Source organism: Patagioenas fasciata, chromosome 10 (genome assembly GCF_037038585.1).
Source record: "Patagioenas fasciata isolate bPatFas1 chromosome 10, bPatFas1.hap1, whole genome shotgun sequence".
Classification (NCBI taxonomy): Eukaryota; Metazoa; Chordata; class Aves; order Columbiformes; family Columbidae; genus Patagioenas; species Patagioenas fasciata.
The window spans coordinates 13,541,930-13,565,519 of record NC_092529.1 but is presented as its reverse complement, the minus strand read 5'-3'; the positions used below and the strand labels follow the sequence as shown (position 1 = coordinate 13,565,519).

The 23,590-nt window shown below is 40.3% G+C and overlaps 1 protein-coding gene across 10 annotated transcripts in view; it reads left to right on the top strand.

The window, feature by feature from the left end:
• The window catches only part of ITPR1 (inositol 1,4,5-trisphosphate receptor type 1), a 174,680-nt gene that overhangs the window by 8,905 nt on the left and 142,185 nt on the right, over positions 1 to 23,590 (top strand). For 7 of the 10 annotated variants that reach the window (XM_071813188.1, XM_071813187.1, XM_071813182.1 and 4 more), the window contains exons 2-3: positions 4,566 to 4,673; positions 8,360 to 8,430. In XM_071813188.1, coding sequence (XP_071669289.1) covers positions 4,582 to 4,673; positions 8,360 to 8,430 — 163 coding nt within the window. In that variant the 5' untranslated portion in view covers positions 4,566 to 4,581. Of the gene's footprint in view, positions 1 to 4,565; positions 4,674 to 5,946; positions 6,048 to 8,359; positions 8,431 to 23,590 lie in introns of those variants that run through there. The other 3 variants (XM_071813186.1, XM_071813181.1, XM_071813184.1) reach the window with 3 other exon arrangements.

Here is a 23,590-nt window from a genome sequence, read left to right as displayed (position 1 = left end):
TATTTTAATTGGCTTTTGCTATGTGAGATGTAGCTTGTTTGGAGGATATGTGCAAAATAACCTGTTAGAAAATAATAAAAAATGAACCCTATGATTATGGTCAAAAGACTAAACTCACGGTTTTGTGATACAGATTTGTGTTGACCAAAGTAGTACAGAGTAGTGGGGGAAAGGCAAGTCCAAAATCTCTTGAGATGAACAGGATGTGTTCCAGGGTTTAATTAACTGCCAGAATTTAGCTAATGTATTTTCAGAGCCAGTCCCGAGAGCAAAACTATAGACTGGCAAAATTACTTGTAAAGCAGGACCTTGCAATTCACATGAAATTGAGCAGGTTTCTGTATTTATTTTTTGTGGAATAGCTTCTTAAACAAAGACTTTTATTTTCCTCTGCAGGTAACCTGTATATAAAGCACTGACTTTTGTATAGATAATGTAGATATGGAAGTCATCACCAATATAATTAAAAGAATTCAAGCTGTCAAGGCTCAAAAAATAAAACCTGAAATATGAACATTTTATGCTATTTTTTTTGATGTCTATGGTGAGACATAGTCTGCTTCCCAATGTACAGTCTACTTCTAGTTCACATGTCATTTCTCATCTTAAAAATTAAGTCTGTCTTTCTGTCAGAATTAGTCTTCAGCTTAGTGGGAGAAGAACATTATTTTAAAAACTTGTATTGATGCTGTTGACATTGCTGCACCTGAGTTAAGCCTCATAATACTTGTTTAGAGAAACCCGACTCACTTTTTCTAGATTTATATGCTAGTATTGCCTTGCCACTATCATTTCCTTGCCAGAGTATGTTCTTTATCTTTGGTTTGGGGTGTGGTTTTTTTTTTTTTTTTTTTTTTAAGTAAGTTTACATGGAAGGCAGGGGGATTGGACTGGATGATCCTTCGAGGTCCCTTCCAATCCCTAACATTCTGTGATTCTGTGAATCTTGTTTTCCCTCAGTGTTTAAGTGGAAGAGAATGAGGCTGTTCCATGGCTGGCAGACTGCCGTGTTATGGCTGGAACATGATGGGTTTCTTGCAGGACACCTCTCTTGCGGGGATGTGGGAGTGCCATTAAAACTGGGTTTGTGCGTAGCAATAACTGCAATCGTTCTCGTAGGGCTGTCCCTTCTCTAGTATTAATCGATTGCTCTTGGCACTGGCCTATCTAAAAGAAATGAATTGCAAAGTAATGGCTGTATTCGTCTGCGGAGCACAATTGCTTTCTGAGCAGGGTGATTGTGCTTTTAGCCGTGAGAGCTGGGTACTGAGTATATGTGCCCTGAGCTTCTGGTGTCATCTCCTGCCTTTGGCCAACATGATGCAGGAGACACACAGTATCCCCTCCCTGGCCAAGGGGATATGCATGGATGTTTTGGCTGGTGAGTCCAGGAGGGAACTTGTTAAGTCCCTGTGGTCTGCCTGTGCCATGAACCTGGGACAGATGTGCCTCAGCTTCTGGGTTCTCTGGCTGCACATTCTTGTTGAGGTCTGGGGGGCTGAGCGTGATCAGCTGAATGTTGACAGAGCTGTTTTTAAAAGGTTTTCGAAGTAGGTACTTGGAAATTTTGCTCTTGAAAATGTTCCAGTTTTACTTTTTGTCTCATATCCCAGTTGTCCTTCTGATCAGAGGTGGAAAACATTCAGTTTGTGGTAGCAGATCATTTAGTGTTTAATGCAAATAATTGAAAATTAGTGGAGTAATTTTGTTAGGTGTCACGAGTCTTTTGTGAGGAGACTGTGAAAGCAGCTTTGAAGTAAGCTAAATCAGTTTAGAAATTATTCTCTTGTAAATCTTCTGTGTGAGGAGGCCTGTTCGGTCATTAAGTCCCTCACTCCATCTGCCAGTTCAGCATGTTCCTGAGCACTGGCCAACCTCAGAAACAGCATGTTTAAAGATAAATGTCAAGTGGACTGACTTTTGGTATTCAGTTATTAAAAAACGTGATAGATGTAGACAGTGTTCATAATATTGCTTTTGACTGTGGGTAAGCCATAGGATAAAGAGGTATTTTATGAAGAGGCTCACCCTACTTGGAATTGGCAGCATGCTTCGTGAGAGCAGTGGAGGCACACTGTGTCCGAGCTCTGTTGGAGATAAGGGCACACTGATCAACATTAAAACAGTTTTCAAAAAGAATACAAGAAAGGGTTGAGTGAGGACTTACATGCTAAATACTGGATGCCTGAGAAAAGGGTTGTTCTGGCTACAAATATTTAAGGCTTAAGTCTGGACTCCTGCAAAACTGCTGAGCAGTGAGAAGCGTGAGGAGCACGGCTCCCCAGATTGGGACCAGGAGAGTTTGGGGTTCAGCACCCTGAGGTGCACAGAGGCAGAACCTGACTCTGTAGTGATGCCTTTGCAAGGCCACCCAGGAAACTTTAAAAAGAATCTAGTGAAAAGACTGGCAATGAAATTCAATCATACCGTGTATTTAAACTGTTTCCAGACTTATGTTATCTATAACCATGTAGTGGTTATAGGTGAAGCTGCTAAACATTTTATTAATGTCAATAAATTGCAAAAGAGCTTATTTTAGGGGTCATACAGCATGGTATGGTGGAGTCACAACATCATGGTATATGTCATGGTATGTCAGGATCCTCCTCAGTAGAGAAAATAGAAAAAGTTGAGGCTATATTCTGGAAAATAATGCAGAAGTTTGGTCCATCCTTGGGCCAGGTTTCAGTCAAGGATCTGAGATAATTTTTTTCTCTTTTTTTGCCAATCATTTTGACCTTCTCATTCTCTTCGGAGCAGTTGTTGTGATCATCTGCCTCTTCCAAAGCAAGAATGATATAGTCCAGTAAAGTAATCCCCCTTGCACCCTGAATGGGATACCTTACATGCCATTGTAAAAATTGGGTGTTTGGAAGTATCTACGTTTCTTGTTAACTTGGATGCCATGGATTTGATTTTAGAGGGGCTGAGACTTTCTTACCCTGCATATGAACTTGGCATGTTACCTTTCGTTGTTTTCTGGATTTGTCTTTAATTGTACAGATGACACAGGGATTTAGAGGCATGAGAATGTCTATAATGTGCTTTGACTTAATAATAACAAAAGTTGTTATTGCCACCACCACTCTTCGGGAGTGAGGCAGCAAGGAGGGATAGCTATTTGGAGCTTTCTAGAAGAAAAGCATAGCTTCAGGTTCTTGCTCGCACTTTCGTATCTGTAGCACATTATTAACAGCAGCTTTTAAATCTCCCTGAATCTGTCCTTGTTGAGCTACAGCCTTGCTTAATAAACTTGATCCTTACACTTCTGGTAAACAAGATAATGTTCAGTGAAAGGGGATATTTATCCCCTGTACAATGTCAGGGCTGCGCTCTATAATAAACATAATTGCCTGCTGCTTAGTTTTCCTGGTGGTACACCATTTAAAACTGATTTGGGTGTGATGTTGGAGAGGGTGGAAATATTATCAGTTGTTTTCCCTTAAATCTGGGAGCATGGTCCTGGGCAGTGTTGCCTGCGGGGCTGCCCTGCAGAGCGAGTCACCGCGGCAAGAAGGAGCAGGTTGGAGTAGCAGTGTTTCTGCCTGCTGTTTGAAACCCCAAGAGCAGACAGATACTGCGACGTTTTGAACTCAGGGATCAAAAACATGGCTTAGGAGGATCTCCAAGAACCCAGTAAATGGCCTTGGAAAAGATGTCTTTGAAAATCTGTTCAGTTGGGCTTTGTTTTATCTGCGCTCATATTGTTTGTATCTTTCTTTGTTGCTGTGGCAGACAAAAACTCTCTTTTATGTCTTTACGTAAATGACAGGTCCTGTGTTGTTCAATTCAGGATTTGGGGCTTTAAAGAAAATAAGGATAGTTCTTAATACTGAGGAAGTTGACAACACTAAGCAGCTGTTTCTTCAGTGTTGCTTGGGCAATCTTTTTCAAAAACAGAATTGAAGAGTTCCTGATTCCACAGAGATTTGCTTCCTGATACATAAATAGTTTAAAGTATTTGTGAAAAATCTTACTGTTTTTACACATGAAATCATCGTGGTCAGGCATATTCAGCGGGTCTTCACCTACTTCTGTCTTTGGGACCACAGCTGAAAGTGGGCAGCTACCTCAGTGTTGGTCATGTCAATATTTTGACGTGACCCAAAATATTTACATGAATCACATACATATTTTACATTACAATTCATACTAGCATACCAGAGAACCTTGAAAATATCTTTAAACCTACCTTTGATTCTGACAAGGAATCTGGGAAAGAAATGTGTTGTGTTTTAGAAGGTACAAATAACGTGTTAAGCTGAGGCAGCCCACCCTTCTTCCCCATTCCCCTCTTGCCATAGGATGAAACGTGTTCATACGCTTGGACTGAAATGGCTGAATGGGATGCCAGTACCTGCTTGGTTTGTGCTAGTTTATTTTTCAAAGCAAGCGTTTTGACATGCTGTGTTTTCTTTGATACCTGAAATTCAAGTGCAATAACTTGTTCAGTTTCTGAAACAAATGAACAAACAAAAGCGAAGGGTCCTCTTGTTGTAACCTCGAGTAACTTATACCGAGAAATTCTGACTGATAAATAGTAATGTTCTACTTTATTCTTCTAGGGGCAGTAAGCCAGAGATGACCGACAAGATGTCGAGCTTCCTTCATATTGGAGATATTTGTTCTCTCTATGCAGAGGGCTCAACAAATGGATTTATTAGCACTTTGGGGTAAGAACAGCTGTTCTTTTGTACTAAAAACATCCGTAAGGAGGACTGTTGGAGCTCAGCTAGCTATCCTGAGCCTGACTCCCAAGAAGTACCGGGTAAAGCCCGGTAGCTTTACATAGAGATGTGACCCTAAATATAAAAATGACCTGAAGGTAATATGGCAAGTTAGATTTTGGGAGGATGGAGAGTGTATCAATGGCTATGGTGTGATTTTGGTGGCCTTGATGGGGAGGAAGAAGCTTGTCAAGTTAAGGTGTGGGTAAAGGGAACGAATGCAAGAAAATTATTTTCATGTTGTTGTGTGTCCCATGTCCATCTGTGTGTCCTGTCCTCTCCCTCCCTGCCCTTCTCCCCCAGTCAGGAATGAATAGACCCCAGTGCAATCTGCATATTGGAAAAAAGGATGTAGCATAGACAATGTAAGCAGTTTAAAAAAAATACTGACGAAGTCCTGAGCCAAACTGTTTATATACCACTAACCACTATGACTAGTTTTGTCTTTCTTACAGTATTTGAGGTTTCTTTTACAAACAAAACTGAGCTTCTCCAGTCAAAGGAGAACATGTTTTGAATCTCCAGCTTTGCCAGTGGGCAGCACCCCAGGGTGGCGGTGGGGGCCATGCCTTGCAGGCTCCTGCCCCCAGCGAGTTTCCCCCAGAGCACCTTTGTGCTTTCTCCTGCAAAGACATCAGAGTAGGTGCTCTGTAGGAGAGTGCCTCTTAAGCATGAGAGGTGTATGCCACTTCGTTAAACAAAAAGTAGCTATTCACAGAGGAAGAGTCTGCAGAGAAAAGCTATGGAATTGAAATACAGCTCCGAGTGACAGGTGATGTTTTATTCTGCTCAGCTACTGCTGAGGAGAAATCTCCCTGAACATCAGAAGCTGGCACTGGAACTGTGTACTGATTTGGAAGACCTTGCAGGGGACTGGATGAGAAGCTCAAAGAGCACATCTGCCACCTGGTTTCAGAGCAGTGAGAAATTAGAAGGAGGGAAATAGCATGCATGACACATTGCTGTGGTACTTCAATACTAAATGAGTAGCAAAGAAGCAATGAGGAAGCTTGATGATATGGTGAGTGGGCACAAACACAACATGCTTTCTCAGATTTTTTGATGCCTACTGTCCAGATGCATCTGATAAATGGAGCTCCCAAGCAGGGTACAAAGACAGCATCCTGGTAAGTCTCTCGGTAGGAAGCGATGGGCTGGAATCTCATCTGAGTGACTCCAAACTAACTTGTAGGTTTAGTCCTCTAGCTATTAGGATTCTGGAAAATAAGAGGGCAGAGAAGGAAGCAGACACTGAAGATGCACCATGATCTATTATAGGAAAGAGAAGAAAATATGGGATGCTGCCAGAAGGGAAAGAAGGTATGATAAAAGCAAGGGATGTAGTAAGTAGGGTTGGTTGAATAGTATTTGGCGAATGTATTTGACAAATTTCCCAGGTACTCGTCAAATATGACATGTACACTCTGCAGCGTTTGATCAGCTGTGTGACTGGCCAAATACTATCTGCTGAAAACTGGCAAAATGAATTGAGCGATACTATACATTTGGCTATTTTTTTTCTTCCTAGTATTGAAGCAAATTTGGCAGTAAATAATTCTAGAACAAGTAGAAAGTTATGTTTAATCCCATACAGTGCATGATGAACATTATGCAGTGGCTGTGGCTTTTGATGGCATTGCTGAGCAGATATTTTTCACCATGGGTGGTCCTTTTAGACATTATGGGCCCTAAGCACATACATTTTTAAGACTTGATGTTCTCATGGCAGGTCTAAAGATCCCTTAGTGTTACAAGCATCCTCTTTGATTTGATTAGTACTCTTTTAAGGTAACTGCATTATATGATGGCCACATATCATCTGAGCCTAATTTAAACCAGAAATCCCAATTGGTATATGAAACATGAAATGCATTATAATCTTAATAAGCCTTCATAATCAAATTAGTTTTGTTCCATATTTAATTTAGTCTTTGTCCTGGAGAAAATTAAAGAAGCAAAGGAAAGACTTGGTGTAATTGTACTCTATACCATGTGGAGTTCTGACAGTCTTATGTCATAACGATGTGTAATGACTTGTTCATGTGCTTAATGAAGGTTGAGAAACAGATACCACTATACATTGTAATGCTGTTCTAAATCTTTGAAGAGTGTTCCTATTTACTACTCCTATGACATGACTATTGCTTAATCGGGATTTTGCTGGTTCCCAAACTCAGTGCTGTCATCATTATGATTACTGGTGTACAATATATACTCTTTTGTGTTTTGTGCCCTGTCAAATTATTTTCTTAGTAGTTTGGGAAGTTCCTCTTTATTTTCAATTTAATCTCAGGATGAGAGGGATATATTGCACTGAGATTATCTTTGTGTGGGATGATCAAAGTTTGATTTTTTTTTTTGTTTTTTGGCCCCTTGTTCACTAGAAGCAGGTGTTTCAGTCAGCTCAAATATTAATACTACCATTTTTGTTGGAGCACACATATGTATATATAACACTGAATAGGGAGAAAATCCATGGGGAAAAAGCAATTTACTGTGAATGTTTGCATATGCGAATTTTAAATGCATAGAACTGTTGAGTCCACTTAATCTCTCTGATCTCTTGATTTTTATGCACTTTATTATTTTCCATAATTGTTGTCTCAGGATGCTCCCTGCATGTAACCAGCCTCTGCAAGGAACAACTCTCATATTCTAGGTCTCAATCTTTCTCAAGTTGATTCTGCATGAGAATGGACCTCTCAAACCTTTAAGACCTTGGAGTTGTACTTTCTACTTTTGTGTAGAAAGCCTCTTTGACAGATTGGTTTTAAGGGGCCAGTTGAGTCATTTTGATCAAATCAGAAACTACAAAGTATATGGTTACAGTTACATTTTCACTATTTGGAAATAGCGTTTGGCAAAAGTGCAATTCTGTGTTGATCTGAAGCATGCTAAGGACAGAGCAGTGGTGACAGGTGCATCATAGCTATTTATTCTGTGGGATGTGAATTGACCTGTGGGGGTTTTGCTGATGTGTATTCACAGGAAGCTCTGTCCTGGTGTTCCCTATTGGAACCTCTTGGGTTCACTTGTCCTATTCACCTCCTTCCTAGTAGAACATAAGGAGGTTAGTTCGGCCCCTTGATTTATCTTGTGTTTATGACTGGTGAGCAGGAGGGAGTGTATTTATGCCTTCCTTTCTCTTGGGAGTCAATTTTTATTGTGGCAGTTAATGTTTCTGCCTTTTCTTAATACTTGAAGGGTCATAGGGGCAGTGTCCAGCCTGCATAGTAGTCACATCTTCCTGTTCTCTGCCCTTCATATAAACCCATTTGCAACATTATTCAAAATCTGTCCAAGAGGCAATAGTTGTTCTAAGCCTGTCTCTCACTTAACTAGAATATGGGCTGTTCTGTCTGCACCTCAAGCAGGGGACATAAAGATGATGCAGTATACAGGAGCAATGACTTATTTATTGTCCCACAAATCCAGGAGCATAGCTCTGGGCAACAGTAAAAAATAGCTGCATGCTTCCTACAAAGATCTGGCATAAGTTGGCATTTGGGGAATGTCTTCTGCTGAAGTGGCCACTCAGAAAAAATATTGCAAATGAACGACTGTTTTTGCTGACAAGGATGTAAGCAATTGCAAGGGAATAGAATCTCGCTTTGCTTTTTATTTCTTTGCAGCCTTGTGGATGATCGGTGTGTTGTACAGCCAGAAGCAGGGGATCTTAACAACCCACCCAAAAAGTTCAGAGGTAAGTTCATTAGATAGCTGATTACTCTCCTGGTTGGAAGACGTCCTTCATTTTGTGCAGTCACGTGTGACTGGTTTTGGTCTCCATGCCTTCTATAGAATATTTTAGTGTCATCTTCCATGAAGGCTAACTCATGAGAAAAAAAGAAATAAGTAAGTGTTCCTGTCTGTGTGAAGTGAGGAAAAAATTCTTTGTGAGGGGTTGCCAACCGAGGTTGGCTTTCAGATCTATTCAAGCTTATAGGGTCTCTGTAAGTTTCATTTCCTTTGTTCCATGCTGTCATACTTGCAATTTAGTATCAAACCTATAATCTCAGAGAAGAGGAAAATGAAAAGGAGCAAGTGTTTGTAACAACTATTGTTGTTTGACCTCATTCGATATTAACTATATTTGACTCTGCTTTCATTCTGCCAGGAAACTTAGGCTTGGTGATAAGAAATTAATGTCTCCTTCTTTGCACAGTTTGGCTAGGACTGATTAAGATAAAATCTCAAACAGGAAGAGAAGCACTAACTGGGATTTGGTTTGGAGGACCCTTCTTGAATTTTTATTTCTACTCTTTGGTTACATGTTTTACCCAAAGGATAGCTCAGGCAAATATTCGAAATATTTGATACACCTTTTATTGCTGTTCTCAGATGTAGCAGCAACTGTTTGTCTTGTTTCTTTGTTGAATGAATCTTATTTCCTGGATTATGCTTTGGCTTTATCAAGAGCTCAGAATTGCTGTACTTGTATTCAGATTTGAATGGAACTGCAGGTGATTGCCCTTGAAAATCATGTGCCTTCTGCACTGCTGGTTTTCTTCGCTGCTGTTTGGGGTTTTGTTTGTTTGTTTTCCCCGTGACATGAAGATGCCTCACATACTGAATCTCTCTTTTTTAGAATATTGCCCAAGCCTGTGAGCTCTTGTTGGTTTTTTTGCCCTGTTTATTGGAAAAATAAATAACTGATGATTCAAATACTTGAAGAGGCAACCTGGGGAAGTTTTACCATTCAATGTCAAGCTCTCCAGAAAAGGAACAATGGTGTTATGTGAACCAGAGCCCTGACTCTAGGCATTTCTTGATGTTAAAATCACGTGAAGGAATAAAGCCAGATTTGACTGAGACTGCTGGGTGTAGAAGGAGGGGAGGGGAGAGGAGAGAGAGACAAAAGAATGAGAAAATGGCAATTCTTTCTAGCACAGTTTAGGAACTGTAAGTACAGAGAGACATTTGTCTGACATAAAACATTGTGGTTAGACATTGTAAATGTTCTCATATTACTTATAATTTATACATGGAGAAAGAATGGTGTGAACCTTTTCCAACCTTTGTAGTTACTTCACTAAAGCTTTTACGGGGAAGTTTATGTTTAGTGGTAAATGGCAACAGAAGTCATAAAATGTTAGCAGGCATTTCTGTTATTTATATGCATGCTTTATAAGTGTAGTCTAAGATAAAATGCTTTCCACATTAAATAGGGTCAGAAGAAGTAATAATGAAGTTTATCGCACCGTCTTCAGCAGAAATGGGAACTACCCTTTTGTTTTATTTTGGAGCAAAGGCACTGAGAGGCTTGTCTGGGATGTTGCATGGGATGTCTCTGGCAAGGTCGGGAGCTACAGCTGTGTCTCTGCAATCTTACTTGGTGTTTTTATGGCATCTTTCAAAAAATACCTCTCTTGGAAATGGAACACAAGGTCTTCCCTAAGGTGCGTTTATCCAAACAAGAACATTTACCTCTGGGATATGAAGCAACCATAGGCATCTGGTGAATGTAATTCAATAGTCTCAATATTTAATTTTTCCATACTTGAGATTTAGTCTTGAGCGGTGTCAAAGGTGTGGCAGATCAGTAGCATGGACATACCTTTTGTAGAGTAGCAGCCTGGGGTGGGAACTGATGTAGAAATGTTCTGGTATCCAGTGAACTTTGTACATGGTGCCCACGTTTGTTTGGTAATTTCATAAGTCCGTACTAGTCATCTCAGCCGATAGGATCGCTGCAGTTTGAGGCCTGAGAAGCAGCACCATCTTGGTTTGAATTCAAATGGGAGCAAAACACTGGCGCTGGTAACTGAGAAGTCACTTTTGAAAATCCCATTAGAGTAGGACCAAAATTAATCAAATGTAAGTGAATTACATTATAGCTTTACACAGTACTGGAAGAACACCTCTATACTATGACCTGTTTTATATCTATGTGCAAATCCTCTTTGGAATGAGCTGTGCCTTAAGGTGTCCAGACGCAGGTCTGTCAAATCTGAAGTCACCTCCTGGGAGGAACACTGCATGTGTGAGTTTGTGGTCAGTCTTGACGATCTTGCTTTGGGTAGTATTTTTAAGAAATGAAATTCCAAGCTTCTCTGAGCAGATCTGTCTTCTGTGGGCAGATGTAAAGCAGTTGTAAATATAGTTTCCGTGCTTGAAATGGTGAGAGATATCTAGAAACAAAATTTACTGCCTTGGATTTGCATACGTGACTCTAAGAAAATTGTGTGAAGCTAAAGTATATGTATTGAGTAGCAGTATTAATGCATCCTGCTTTTTTCTTAGCAGTGGCAGTTTCAGGTTTTAAAAAGTCTTGTTGCCTAGGCTACACTTAATCAGTTCTATCTCTTGGCAGCAGCAAGGCCCTGGTCTACAGGATGGTGGGTTTTCTTTCCTCTGTACTTTAGATCCTTGAAACACAGCAGAGGTGCTGTGCACAAAGCACCAGTGTGTGTGCACAGTCTTTCCTGCAGGGAGCCTCTCTTGTAGGAAATGTTGACAGTAACACTTAGTCGTGAGTATATGTTGTCACTGAACACTGATAACCTGCTTGTGGTGTGAGAATAGTCCCCGCCTGAGGAATGCAGCTAGCACTTCCTAGCTGAAACGGAACTGGCTTTTGTATGCTAGTAAGTCACTCCTTTTTAAAATGTTGGCTTCAAGTTGTCCCAAGGAAAATTCAGTGAGGGGAGCTTGGTGTGTGTTCCAAAGAACTGGGTTGAACACAGTGATTTGCAGCAGCATGACTGGAGTTGGAGATGGGAGTGATAGAGCCTTGGTCTGCTCAGAAGAGGACGTGCAGAGGTATCTTGAGGACACGAGGGCTGGCTTTGACGAAAGTTGTGCAAACAGTAGGCTGATGGATTGATCTGGTGGTGGTGGAGCCCTGAAAGGGATGAAATGGAAGAGGAGGCTGAGAGTGAGGTGGAGTTCAGGTAGGCTGAGAGGGAGGTGTAAAAGTATAAATGAGACATTGAAAAAAATAAAATAAAATTCAGAGAGTATATTAGATGGAAAAATCTGAAGTCCTGGAGTTGGAAAAAACTCTAAAGAAAGGTATTAGTCCAGCACCTTCAAGTTGCAATGAGTGTTTACCAGGTGTTACTTCACAGTAAATGCTGCTGTGCCTCTGTGTCCTTAAAAACATTAGTTTGATCACTTGAAGATGTGAAGGCTGACTTTTTTTCTTTTTGCTTTTCCCTATACAAATCAGAAGTAGATAACAACTGAAGTTAGTGGCTGAGGTTGGATGGTAATTGTGGTCTTTGAGATTTCAGTGGGTTTGTGTTGTTTTTTTTTTTTAATTCGGGCTTTCTGAATCCACTTTAAATAAGATGGTTTGGGTGTGAGGTTTCTCTTGCCCCTCGTGTTTTAACCTCAAACTAATTCAAAACTCGTCTAAAACTGCCTTACAAAATGTTGAAACTTAAGAGTACATCCGTTAGAGTGTTCCCTTTTAAAAATGTTACTATGAAAATTCTTGCAGAAGAGTATTTTACTTAACTGGTCCGAATATAGTGTGTACACATGAGATTCCTGGAAAAAATTCTAGTTGTACAAGTCTCCAAAAAAAGAAAGTTTGCGACAGTTCCCTGGTTATCTGTACTGCTTTGGAGGGGAAAAAAAAAAAAAAACCAACCGTTTTAGGTATTTTTATAAAGTGGGAATCGCTGCTCTAATTACCATCTTTGAGTAGGCTTCTGCATCTGAATAGTGACTATAAATGAACATCTTTTTAAGATGCATGTTTTATGTGGAAAGTATGAACTACAGCTGACCCTCTAGCCAGGCTGAGGGCACCAGGAATGATTCTTCAGGAATCATTCATACTTAAATGCACATAGACGGATAGCTAGTTTGCAAATTAAAGGTCCAGCGGTAGGGGTGAAGCAGAAGCAGAGCCCAGGGCTGATAATTTTGTGCTTTACCTGCTGCTTCTGTGCTCTGCTAGTTCCTGTGTGCCTTTGCAGGGGCTTTGTGTTTGTTTTGTGTTGGAACGTAGCTCTGTGCTGAGCTAAATGTGTTTGCTTCATGCAAGACACTGCTACTACAGCAAAGCAGTCTGTCTGACAGCCTTCTCAGGAAATTCCTGACGGCTCTTTATTTGGGATGAGGATCTGTCTGCCAGGGATCCAGAGGCTTTGCAGTAGCTGCGTGAAACACAGGGGAAAAAGGGCAGTTACTGGGTTAATTTGTCCTGCAGCCACCTCCTTCCAGAACATTGTTTTCTTAGTTGCTGGGCAACACTCTTTTTTTGGCAAGATGTTCAAGGAATGAACCCGTATCTTAGACTTAAAATACCCCCATGGTGAAGCAGAAGATGAGTAGTTCAAATTCTGTTTGTTCTTTGGATCCTGATCCATACTGTGTGCTGTTTCTGAATGTTGCTTTCATGAAGTCTGATGAAGAGTTAGGGTCTGGCACCAAGGGTTTCAGCCTTTGAACTGCAAGCTCAGCTTCAGGAGAAGAAATGATGTGGGCACTACAAAGAACCTGTAATATAGAAATATCTATGTATTAAAAATGTGTATGTCTACGCATGCCAATTCTTTGAATGGATTTCTCTTAAAATCACACTGTGCTCAGTGTTGATGAAAGTCAATACACTTCCCCGTAACAGAAATGCTTTAGTTATGTTTTGTTCCTCATGGCTTTGTCATCAGTGATCCGAAGCCTCTGCACTACTGCTTTGTTTAATATGAAGGAAACCATATAATTTATGCTGTACTGATAGAGGCTGTGGGGTTATGTTTCATATATACAGGATTATTTAGCCTTATTTAGCCAATGCAAGCTTGTTTATAGTTTGGCATTAGAACTGAGAATACGGGAATTTTCAGTTGGAGGTCACATACATGGTTTTCCCAAGCACTCCAGAATATTAAAAAACAAATTAAAACAAATACCCAGCTACATCTGCCTGTTAGTTTGGGAAGAATATTAGCAGTATATAGAAATGTGCATTGTTGGTAATAAGGTGGTTCAGTACCATTCCTTGTACTCATCAAGAAGAATTTTTTTCAGTATAAGCCTTTAGTAGATATCATGTGTTCAGCTTCAGATAAGCGTGAAGCTTCAAAATCTTATTGCCCTCCATATGCTCTCCATGCATACTTTTCCAAATGTACTCTTGTGAAAGCAATTCTGTCAGCTCAGATTGCTTTTTAAACTTTGATGTGAAATGGTCTGAACTGTATGACTTTCTGCATATATTATATGAGTTGGAGTGGGTGTTTTGCAGAGCGTTGAGGGCTTATTCCTGGAATGATGGAGAGAAGCAGAGGGGTGATAGACCTGGGCTGCATGGCCAACCTCAGGCTCCTTTTTCTCTTCAGACTTGAGGTTTCCAATACTGGTGAAATGTTTGGGTATATTACTAAGGTGCCTAGATTCCTTTAAGGAATATTTAAACTAATATCTAAATATGGCTTTTTTCACTCTGTATTGTATTATGTATTAGCAGATTTAATAGTAGGATTTGTTTTTCATGCAGGAGGCAGAACTTCTGAGAGTGATTGAGTGCTAAATTCAAACCTTAGCATAGTGATCTTGAAGAGAAGTAAGTTGCCTGCAATAGCATTGTGACTCCTTTTTGGTTTTGAGATGTCCAAGACAGACTAAAATGCATGTGCTAAATACTGAAAGTAGAAAGTGGGGCAGCAATAGTAAACACCTACTTAATTAACTTCTGTTTTTTTCCTGAGAACCAAATGCAATTAAAAGACAAAATTTGTTTCTTAGCTCCTTTTCAAAAAGGGTACTAAGATTATGGTTTCGTGGAAAATCAAAAGAAACTTTAGGGTTGGCATGATGGAAGAGAAAAATGAGAAAAATACAGTCTAATCCTGCACCTGTAATTTATTTATTTGAAATTGAAGCATTGGTCATTTTGTGTAGGAAAAATATTTCAGTCTTGCTGAATTAGGATATGGTTATAATATCCAAAATAGATTTTTGCTGCCTTGATGCGGAATCCTTTGGTATTATTCTCAATATTTATAGAACTGTACTAGAGAACTGCCAACTGCTAGTATGCATTTGAATGTGATGCCCTTTATATGATGAAGAAATCCTGAGCACTGTCTCTAAAACTTGAACCTTTAGCCCACTGCATCCTACGTACAAGCAGATGTTACAGGCGATTGTCACTGTGGCATTTAGGTATTCCGAAAAACTGAAAAGTCAGAAGCATTGAATTTTCATACAGGTAAATGTGCTTTGTATCTGCTGAAGCTTAGAAGACCCTGTGAGACAGGGAGTGTGCTGATCAGGAGCTGATGCACCACCTGAATGAACACAGCTCTCTGCAGGTGAGATGGTGGGCGTGGACCCTGCCTTCTCTGCTGGCCCTGGTGACTTCAGAGGGACATCAGCACCACTCCTCTCCAGACATTTTTAGCCACAGGCTTTGTGGCAGTGCCAGGCTCATCAATGACTGCTTACGTGGTTTCCTGTATTAGCAAGCAGAGGAGGAACTGGAGCTCTCCTGTTATAAGCACAGTTAGAGAATAGGCCTTATACTCTGTGTACCTGCTGTGTTCTGTAATTTATTTAAGTGTTCAAAAATAGCTTGTTTTGCTTTGAAATCCAATAGTGATTGGATGCAGGAACCAAAGGGAAGCCTTTTTTTTTTTGTCCTTTTTTTTTTTTTTTTTAAACACAGGATGGTGAGTATTGTCATGGAGAGTGAATCAGAAAACTGGTTTTATTTAATTTGCCATGTTTATTGCAGCATGGTTCCTTACTGGCCAGTTATACCAGACAAGTTTGTAGTCCAGTTGGTAGCTTTGTGTGTTGGAGCACCAGGACATTCTGAAGACTTTCTGACTCCTTGATGCCAATGTGCTTTGTTGAAACAGCGAATAAATGATTGGGTAAATAATTATCCATTTAATTGAGGTGGTTTATCATGTTGTGGTTTTGGTGGGTGTTGGTTGGTTGGGTTTTTTTTTTTTTTGGTTTGGTTTGGTTTGTTTTTTTTCTTCCTGTGTCCTAGTGATGTGGTACCAAGACCGTAACAGGGAAGGTTTGCACAGGCTGGGCTGCGTTTCCATGCTGATCTGAACTCAGAATGCTGTGGTCAAACAGCTGTTTGCCAGCTTCTGGATTTAAAGTGCTTTCATCTTTGATGTTTTGCATCTACATGAAGGCAGAGCAAAGCCCATTTGAAACAGAAAGTGGCCATTAATATGCATAACTGGAATGCTGCATGAAAAATGCTGCAAAAGAATGATGAGGGATTTAGTTGGACTCCTAGTGTGAAGTTTTATGATCTGTGCACCTTGTTTTCCCATCTAAAAATCGGGGTAGTAATTCTGTGCTGATGGGACACACTGTGCAGGACGGTGGGTAATGCGCTGGTGTAGTGACCATGTCCTAAAAATGAAGAAATAAGCTATGTGCTGGTGTGGATGTTTCTTCTTCTCTCAACAGCTCTCCCAGGTCTCAGCTTTTTCCCTTGTGGAAAGTTCAGGGTCTTTCAGGTAGGTTCGGGGGAGGGATTGCCAAAAAGCAGTGCTTAGCTATTAAGTAGAACAGTACTGTTAATAAACCTAGCCCCAACCTTGTAGACAAAAGAATACTGTGGCTTTGTTGCCATAGTTTCAGTGCAAAATCTGACCTTAGCTACAATAACATTCAGTTAGAAAGAACTAGCTAATCAGTTTTCTAAAATTAGTGTGTTCCCTAGTACATAAGCCAGTATGAACAGGATATTTAATGAAATATTATACTTAGTCACAAGAGCCCAAGGGAGTGAAATGCCTTGATGAATTGTGGGGGTAGGGTGACATTGGTGCATCTCTGTTATTATAGTGAAGTTATTAAAATTTGTGGCTTGCTTAATATTTAGGGTAGTTCAACGGTTGTGTTCTTCTGTGCACTGAATCTCCTTTGCTCTGTTCCTTTAAAGCTCTCAGAGTCCATTCTGTGAGCTGGGAAGATTAACATGCTGGTGAGTTTCATCAGTATGAAGTGCTTCCAGAGTACCTTCAAATAAACTTAAGAGCCAGTGTTGTGCTTTCTGTTACTGCAGATCAAGGAATCTTACTCATAGAGAGGGATGGAAGTACTGAAGCAGATGGATGAAGTCATGAAGTTTGTGGGGAAAAAGAACTGTGTATGAGGGAAGCAATCTCCCAGGTACTGGGTACTAAACAGCTTCAGCTTTTCACCAGTTGTCGAAAATGTTAGAGAAACTTAAGGGAGTCAGAGAGAGGCTGTTGGTAAGATCTGGTATGTAAAATATTGCCATCAGTCCAGTACACCTGTGAGAGTGCATTTATTACCCCTGACCTTAGCTTTGGATGAGATCTTATCAAACTGCGGTAACCTAGAGTCAAAGATTGTTTCTTGGCAATACAGGATCTGTGATGAGTTACCAAGTTTTCTTATGTGCAAGTTGCTTATTTGGGTATTAATGTAAGAAAAATATGTAATATGCAAATTTGGGCTGGGAAGCTAGTTGAGCTGTCTGTTGCTCACTTCTGTTTGAAATTTAAGTTCTTATTCAACCTGCTCAGAGTTTCTGCCTGGCTGAACTGTATTGCCCATGTAGCTTTCAGGAGCCACCAACATGCTGTATTTTCCTCACTGTAGCTCTTGAATGGTAGTTTGCAGCTGAGGAGGCTGAACTGCCCTCTCAGCAAGCTTGACCTACAGGACTGTGCTCGTGAAACACAGCTTTGCTGGCGTCTTGTTGGCAGCACCGAGATGACAGCCTTTATCACCCAGCGCTCCATCCCAGCTTACCTGCTGTATCACGCAGTGATGAGCAGTGTTCCCTTGGTGCTTGGGAGATACCAAATACATGGGAAGATGATTTAGACAAGGAGCATCTCAAGCATCTGGATGATGCTTACCCATTTGGTGGTAGCTTTTGTTATTTCTGTTAGAGCAACTTACTAATCAGTCGTCACTTCTTCTGATAGTGCTTTGCTGTTAAGGTTGAAAGTGCATGTGATTAGTCAGAAGCAATTTTAATTCGCTGAATGTATTTCCTGAGACTCAGCTTTGAACTGTCCTGGATGTGTAAAAGCACAAATGCTTGGTGACAAATGCAGTGGAGTTTGATTTAGGAAAACGTTTTTCACCTTGAATGCGCTGACACTTGCATAGCTGAGCTGTCAAGCAGATGCTCTTGGCTCCCTTGGTTTTTGCATCTGTGACACGCAGTTTATGATTCCTCATACAGCACACAGTCACGGGAAGATGTGATCCATATTCTTGGATCTCGTAATTCAGATTTGGATTAGCATGTTTATGCTTCAGGGTTTCCATTTTTCTGCTTTGTAAACCCAGCTGCCTTCCCCAGTAAACTTTAGGAAACCATACTTAGCTTTTACTTTGGCCAAGGTATGAATTTATTTTCAAGTTTTTCTGCTTAACATGTTTTTGTGACCAAGTTTTTTTTCCTCTTTCCCCTTGACTTGGTGTCATCATAAGATGTTTCATTTTTCAGAGGGAGCAGATCAGTGAAGTGTGACACCCCTTGTCTTGACTGTGTCAAATTCTTCAGGGTCTGTTCTGTAGTGTCTCACTGTTGCTTGTAGGACAGAGTGAAGTTCTGTGCTGCTTGCAATAGCAGTAAGCTATACTAAAAGCTTCAATTATTTTACTTTACCTAAAAAGTAAGGCTTTATATTTTGAAAGTACTTACATTTCCAAATCATTTTCAATTTAGGTTATTTCCTGAAGACGACAGCAGATAAATATGCTAACTACCTGTACCAAGGAGGTCTTACAGGTACTGTGTCCAAGTGCCAGATGGAAATCGTTAGTTGAAGAGGAACCCAACCTCAACCCAGAAGTTAAATAATTTCACTTCTCATTTTCTGGGTAGCCTGTCTTCACTGAACATGGGTCCTGACTGAAGCAGTGGTATCTCCTCAGCTGTAAGGTCAGGGAAGTAATGCTGTGAGTACTTCTGTTAGAGAGCAGTCAGAAGAAAAATGGTGATGCTGCCAGCATAGCCAGCCATTAAAAAGTGCTATTATGAAAGCCAGACCTTGCCAGTGACACTCGCACCTTCCTCTGTTCCCACATTGCTGCTGGAGATTAAATACCCTGTTCTTTCTGTTGCAGAATTTGGATTCATCTTTCAAGATGAAGTATAGTACTTAATGTGTCAACACCTGAGTGTTATTTCTCTTCTTCAGTTAGTGATGCATTAATAGCACCTCCGGCTGAGTTCCTTACATTGCTGGGTGGGGATCAAGGTGCCAATGCAATCTGTCAAGCTCCTTGTGATTTAGTACATGTCCACATAAAAATCTCCAGTCTTTCCTGCATAACTTAAAAGTTTATGATCCAAATCCTAGGAAACAAGTGAGCTGCTAGTGAAGATTCTTGGTTCTGAAAACTGTGCTGCATTTTTTGCAATCCAGAAAGGAATTTGCTGCTTTGAGGTCAGTCTTGAAAAGCACATACTGGTTCCTTAGAATGAACTGGAAAATAGGGGATTGTTTCTTTACTTGACAACTGACCAACTGGGGTAGGGTGTTGCAAAAATCCCAGATTAGCATTTAGTGGCACCTAACAAATGCAACCAGTATAAAGAAGCCTTGTATTTCTCACCTAGAAAAAGTATCGTTTGTAAACATACCTATGCTGATTTTTTTATTTGCCTCTTTTTTTTAATGGCCTATGTAGGAGGCTGTTGCTTATGCAGTGCGCTTGCCTTTTAAACTTCTGACTTTGTAGTCATAGCAAAGGACAAAATGCAGGGGTGTTTGGCATAATTTTGTGGCAGCTCAGGCAGAGGCTTTGTGCCAGCTGGTGATGGTACCGGAGCCATCAGTTCCTCTGCCTTCAGCTGCTCTGGATGCAGCCTGACAGAGATGCTGAGGAATCTGAGCTCGGTAGCACTAATTAAATACAGTTATCTTACAGAGAAAGTCAAAGCATTCAGGTTGACACGTCTCATGTGAATGTTTCAAACACTAGAATAGCCATTACAGATTGACTGACACTAAATGCAGTGTTTCTCCAGAACTTTATTATAATGAACAACTTATTATTCAGTCAAGTAAGAGAGTTACTTATGTGTTAGGACTGACACTTCCTTCGTACCTAATTTGTGAAAATAATCAGTGCTGAGTTCTCACTGTTGGCAATTATTATCTGTTTTGTTTATATAATACACAGAAGTTCAATGAAAACATAACTGCATGTATTTTGGTTGAAGTTTTTCTGTAGCACTCAAATTTTCAGAATAAGAAATCACCTCCAAGCTTTACTGACAGCAGAAAAATCGTGACATTGCTAGAAAATGCTGCTCCAGGATCATCTGCTGCTTTAACTAGAACAAATTATCTCTGAGCCAGATTTTATTAAGGATACAGAAAGCTTTGCTATGGAAAAGCAATCTGGTAGCACTTAGACCTTGTATTTAGTGAATGTCAGCCCTTTTATTTGTCGAGGTTAAAAATTATACAAGGAAAAACTAAACTCAGTACTTGTAGGCATGAGGAAGTGAGAAAGCCAGATGAGGGAGCAGCCATCCTGAAAAGGGAAAAATCTGAGCTGTATCTACAAAAATCCTTTCCCCCCTTCAGAGCTGTGCCTGATCTCTTGCCAGCACCACTGAACTTCCAACAGCCCCAAGAGGCAGCGGTTCAGGCTGCCGGGATGGATCAGGACAAAAGGGTTGGTTTGTGTTCAGGATTCCAGTCTCTGACTGCTCCTTATGCTGTAAAGCTGCGTTTTGTTTTTGAAGAAACAAGAATAAATATCAGTATTATTAGAATGTAAGTGGTACCCCTGTGGAAAGAGGAAAAGTTTAGTCCCCTCTCTACAAACCTCTGAAGTCAAATTGTGCGAACCTGGTGGTGCCGGGATACTGAATGTGGCCTGAGAGAGGACTGAGCTGGATATTTACTGCAGTGTTTTTGAAATCACCTCCCAAAAGTAGAAGTTACAGTACCCATCTGTCAAATGCTCCATTAGTCCAGCCTAGATGCTTCAGTGAATTGGCACCAAAGACTTCAAAGGAAGGCTGAAGAACCAAGTAGTGGATTTGTGATATTACTTGGTTGCAAATGGCTTTGGCACAGGCAGAGATTCTCAACTACAGTGTTTTTATGAAGTTAACTACATCTTGTTAAAAGTATCGAGGTGCCTTTGAGTTCTCACTCGTGTTTTAACATCAATGTTAAGCAAAGATTCTTTTTGGAGTATACACATACATTCAGCTCTTCTGGGGGTTGTGTTGATGTGTTTAGTTCTGTCCTTCAAAAGTGCATTTTCTCTATTGATTAAAAAGCAAATAATGCATCCCATACTCATGTGGTTGCAACGAAAGCTGATAAGAACTTGAGGTGCTGTACTATAAGAATAACTCAACTACCACATTTTCCTGGGAAACAGAAACTGTATCTTTGGCAGTTGCTGTGGGAGCATTTGGTGGTGGATGGTGACTGCGCGTCCTGCGTGTGCTCAGCACCGAGCGATACGCTGAGGAATTATCTTTCCCTGCTGCAAAGTACATACTCTCTAAACAGGATTGGCAGCACCCTGTGAGCTCAAGTCTTACGGACTGGAAGGTGAAGTCTGAAGGCAATATAAATTTTGCAGATAATTCTTGGTTATCATTGACAAGTTTTAAACTAAGCTAAGAATTTATATCCTCCCACTCCTTGTCAGGCAGATGGCCTCAGTCATGGAGAACGACAATGAGAAGATCCTTCAAATACGATCCCCAAGATTTAATTCCAGATACTTTTTCCCCCATATGTTATCAGTCATGTGCTTAATTTTTTTTTTTTTTTTTAAGATTTGGGAAACTTGGCAGATGATAATTCTGCATTAGGATCAGAATTTGTCTGCAGAGAACACTTAAACTTTGGAGTTTAACAGCTTATTTCTCTTACAGTCTCTTTATAGGCTTGTGTGCATGTGTGTGTATATGCGTGTATATATATATATACAAATAAAAATTGCAAGAGAAGGGAGTGCAGTCTATATAGATTATTTTATATTGTAACTATGTTCTGCAAATCCAGTAAAATTTCTTGTCAGCTGCTCTTCATCTTAATATTAGGGTTGACATCTAATTTAGAATTTTTATCTGATGAAAGAAGTTGAGAAAGTATTCTCATATTTATCACTTTTAGTATTTAGCTAAAGTTACCTTGAAAGGTCCGAAGCCACCACCATAGTTTTTCAGTCTTCACAATCCTCAATGTTAAACAGTCATTTTCAGGACCTGGAAGGCATATGAGTAGCAGAGAAAGCCATAAAGGGAGCAAATGTAACTAGTGCTTTGCCTCTATGAAATGTGTGATTGAGGGAAAACCCTGCAGCTGTATTGAGAGTAAACCCATTTCAGTCTGTGTTTCCAGAGAGGCTCTGCAGTTCACTTTTCCTGCCTCTGTACCCCAAGCCAGCATCCATGAAATGGGAAGCAGAAGGGAGAGGGAACAACACGAGGGAGAGGAAAGCCCTTTGCAGGCTTGTGAGAAGATGCAGAGTTCGTATGGGATTTGTATTCTTTACATTGGTGAGAATGAATGAATGTTCAGAATACAACTGGAGAAAATATTTTACTCTGGTGACTTCTCCAAGAATCCTTTATTGAAAAGAATATGAAAACATTGAAGTTTTTAATTTTCTGAAATGCTAAAGGAGAAAGAAATACAGCCCAAAACTGTGGAGAAAACTGTAGAAGTACTTGGGGGGGGGGTGGGAATCAGAAAAAGTGGTTCTTTTCTCAGATACTTTCCAGGGGGAGGGAATTTCTGTATGCAGAAATTTCTCTTTCAGCTTTCCGTGTTAAAGCTTTCAGAACTGATAGCTTGCTTATGTTTGTGCTGTATTGAGGCTCTTTTCACCCTTGCTGAGGTTTGTTCCAGCCTCAGATGCGGCTGTCTGATAACTGGGAAGGGATGGACTGGAGCTGTCTGCTTCTCATGCAGTATTAATGCCGTCTTGCTGTACCTTTAGCTACTTGCAACGTTTACGTTTTCTCTTCTCTTTGTTGTACCTTTGCTGTGCAGAAACTACTGGATTTGTTTGTCTGTGCTGTTTTTCCAAGTATAGTGAGCCTGGTCATTGCTTTGCTGGCCCTGCAGCTACCGTAGCTGTAAAACCACAACTGGAGGTAGTGGGGAAGGGGGGTGCTAAGTGTAGAGTTTGGAGAGGGACAAAAAAAAAAAAGACCTTGGGGTTTTACTAAAATCTCAGATTATTCACAGAAGCCCATCACCACAGGCTGTTGTACTCACTCTGCATACAGAAGTGTTGAGAGTCCTGTTCCCAGTTCACAAAGCACCTTTGAGACAGTGTGGTCAGAGACCCCAAACAGTTAACTGCTCTGAAAAGCAATGTGATATTCGTGCAGGGTTTAAATTATGGCTCATACGGGATTAAAGTTAAACATTATGTTGGGAACTTGACATGAAAGTGCTCAAAGAAGTGTTAGGAAAATGAGTTGCAGCCTTAGACTTAACTCAGTAACTTTAAGAGAAAAACTTTTATCCTTCAGAGATTTTTGAAGTGCCTGTCACTTAATGTTCCTTTCTTCACATTGTAGTTAAAGGCTCATTTGAGAAAACCACAGTGACTCAGCTACTTTGAATATCTCTTGAGTTAGTGTGTGACTTGTGTTGGAAGCCTTAACATTTTCTCCCACCTCCAAAGATGATTTTTATTGGTAGTATTTTCGTTGGAAGTATATTTTGCACTATGCTAACTTTAAACATACTTCAGGTTTTTAAAGAATTGCAAAACCATTGTACCCTGATACTGGTAGGTAGAAAGGAGAACATCTGTTTATAAATATTTATTATTTTGTGAAGGTAAGTTTACCTAGATATTTTTTGCCACATTTGAAAGTGACTGTTCCAGAAGCAGTGCTGTCTAATGTTTATTGCAGTATAATGCTGGCTTATCCTGATCTCTTTGGAAGG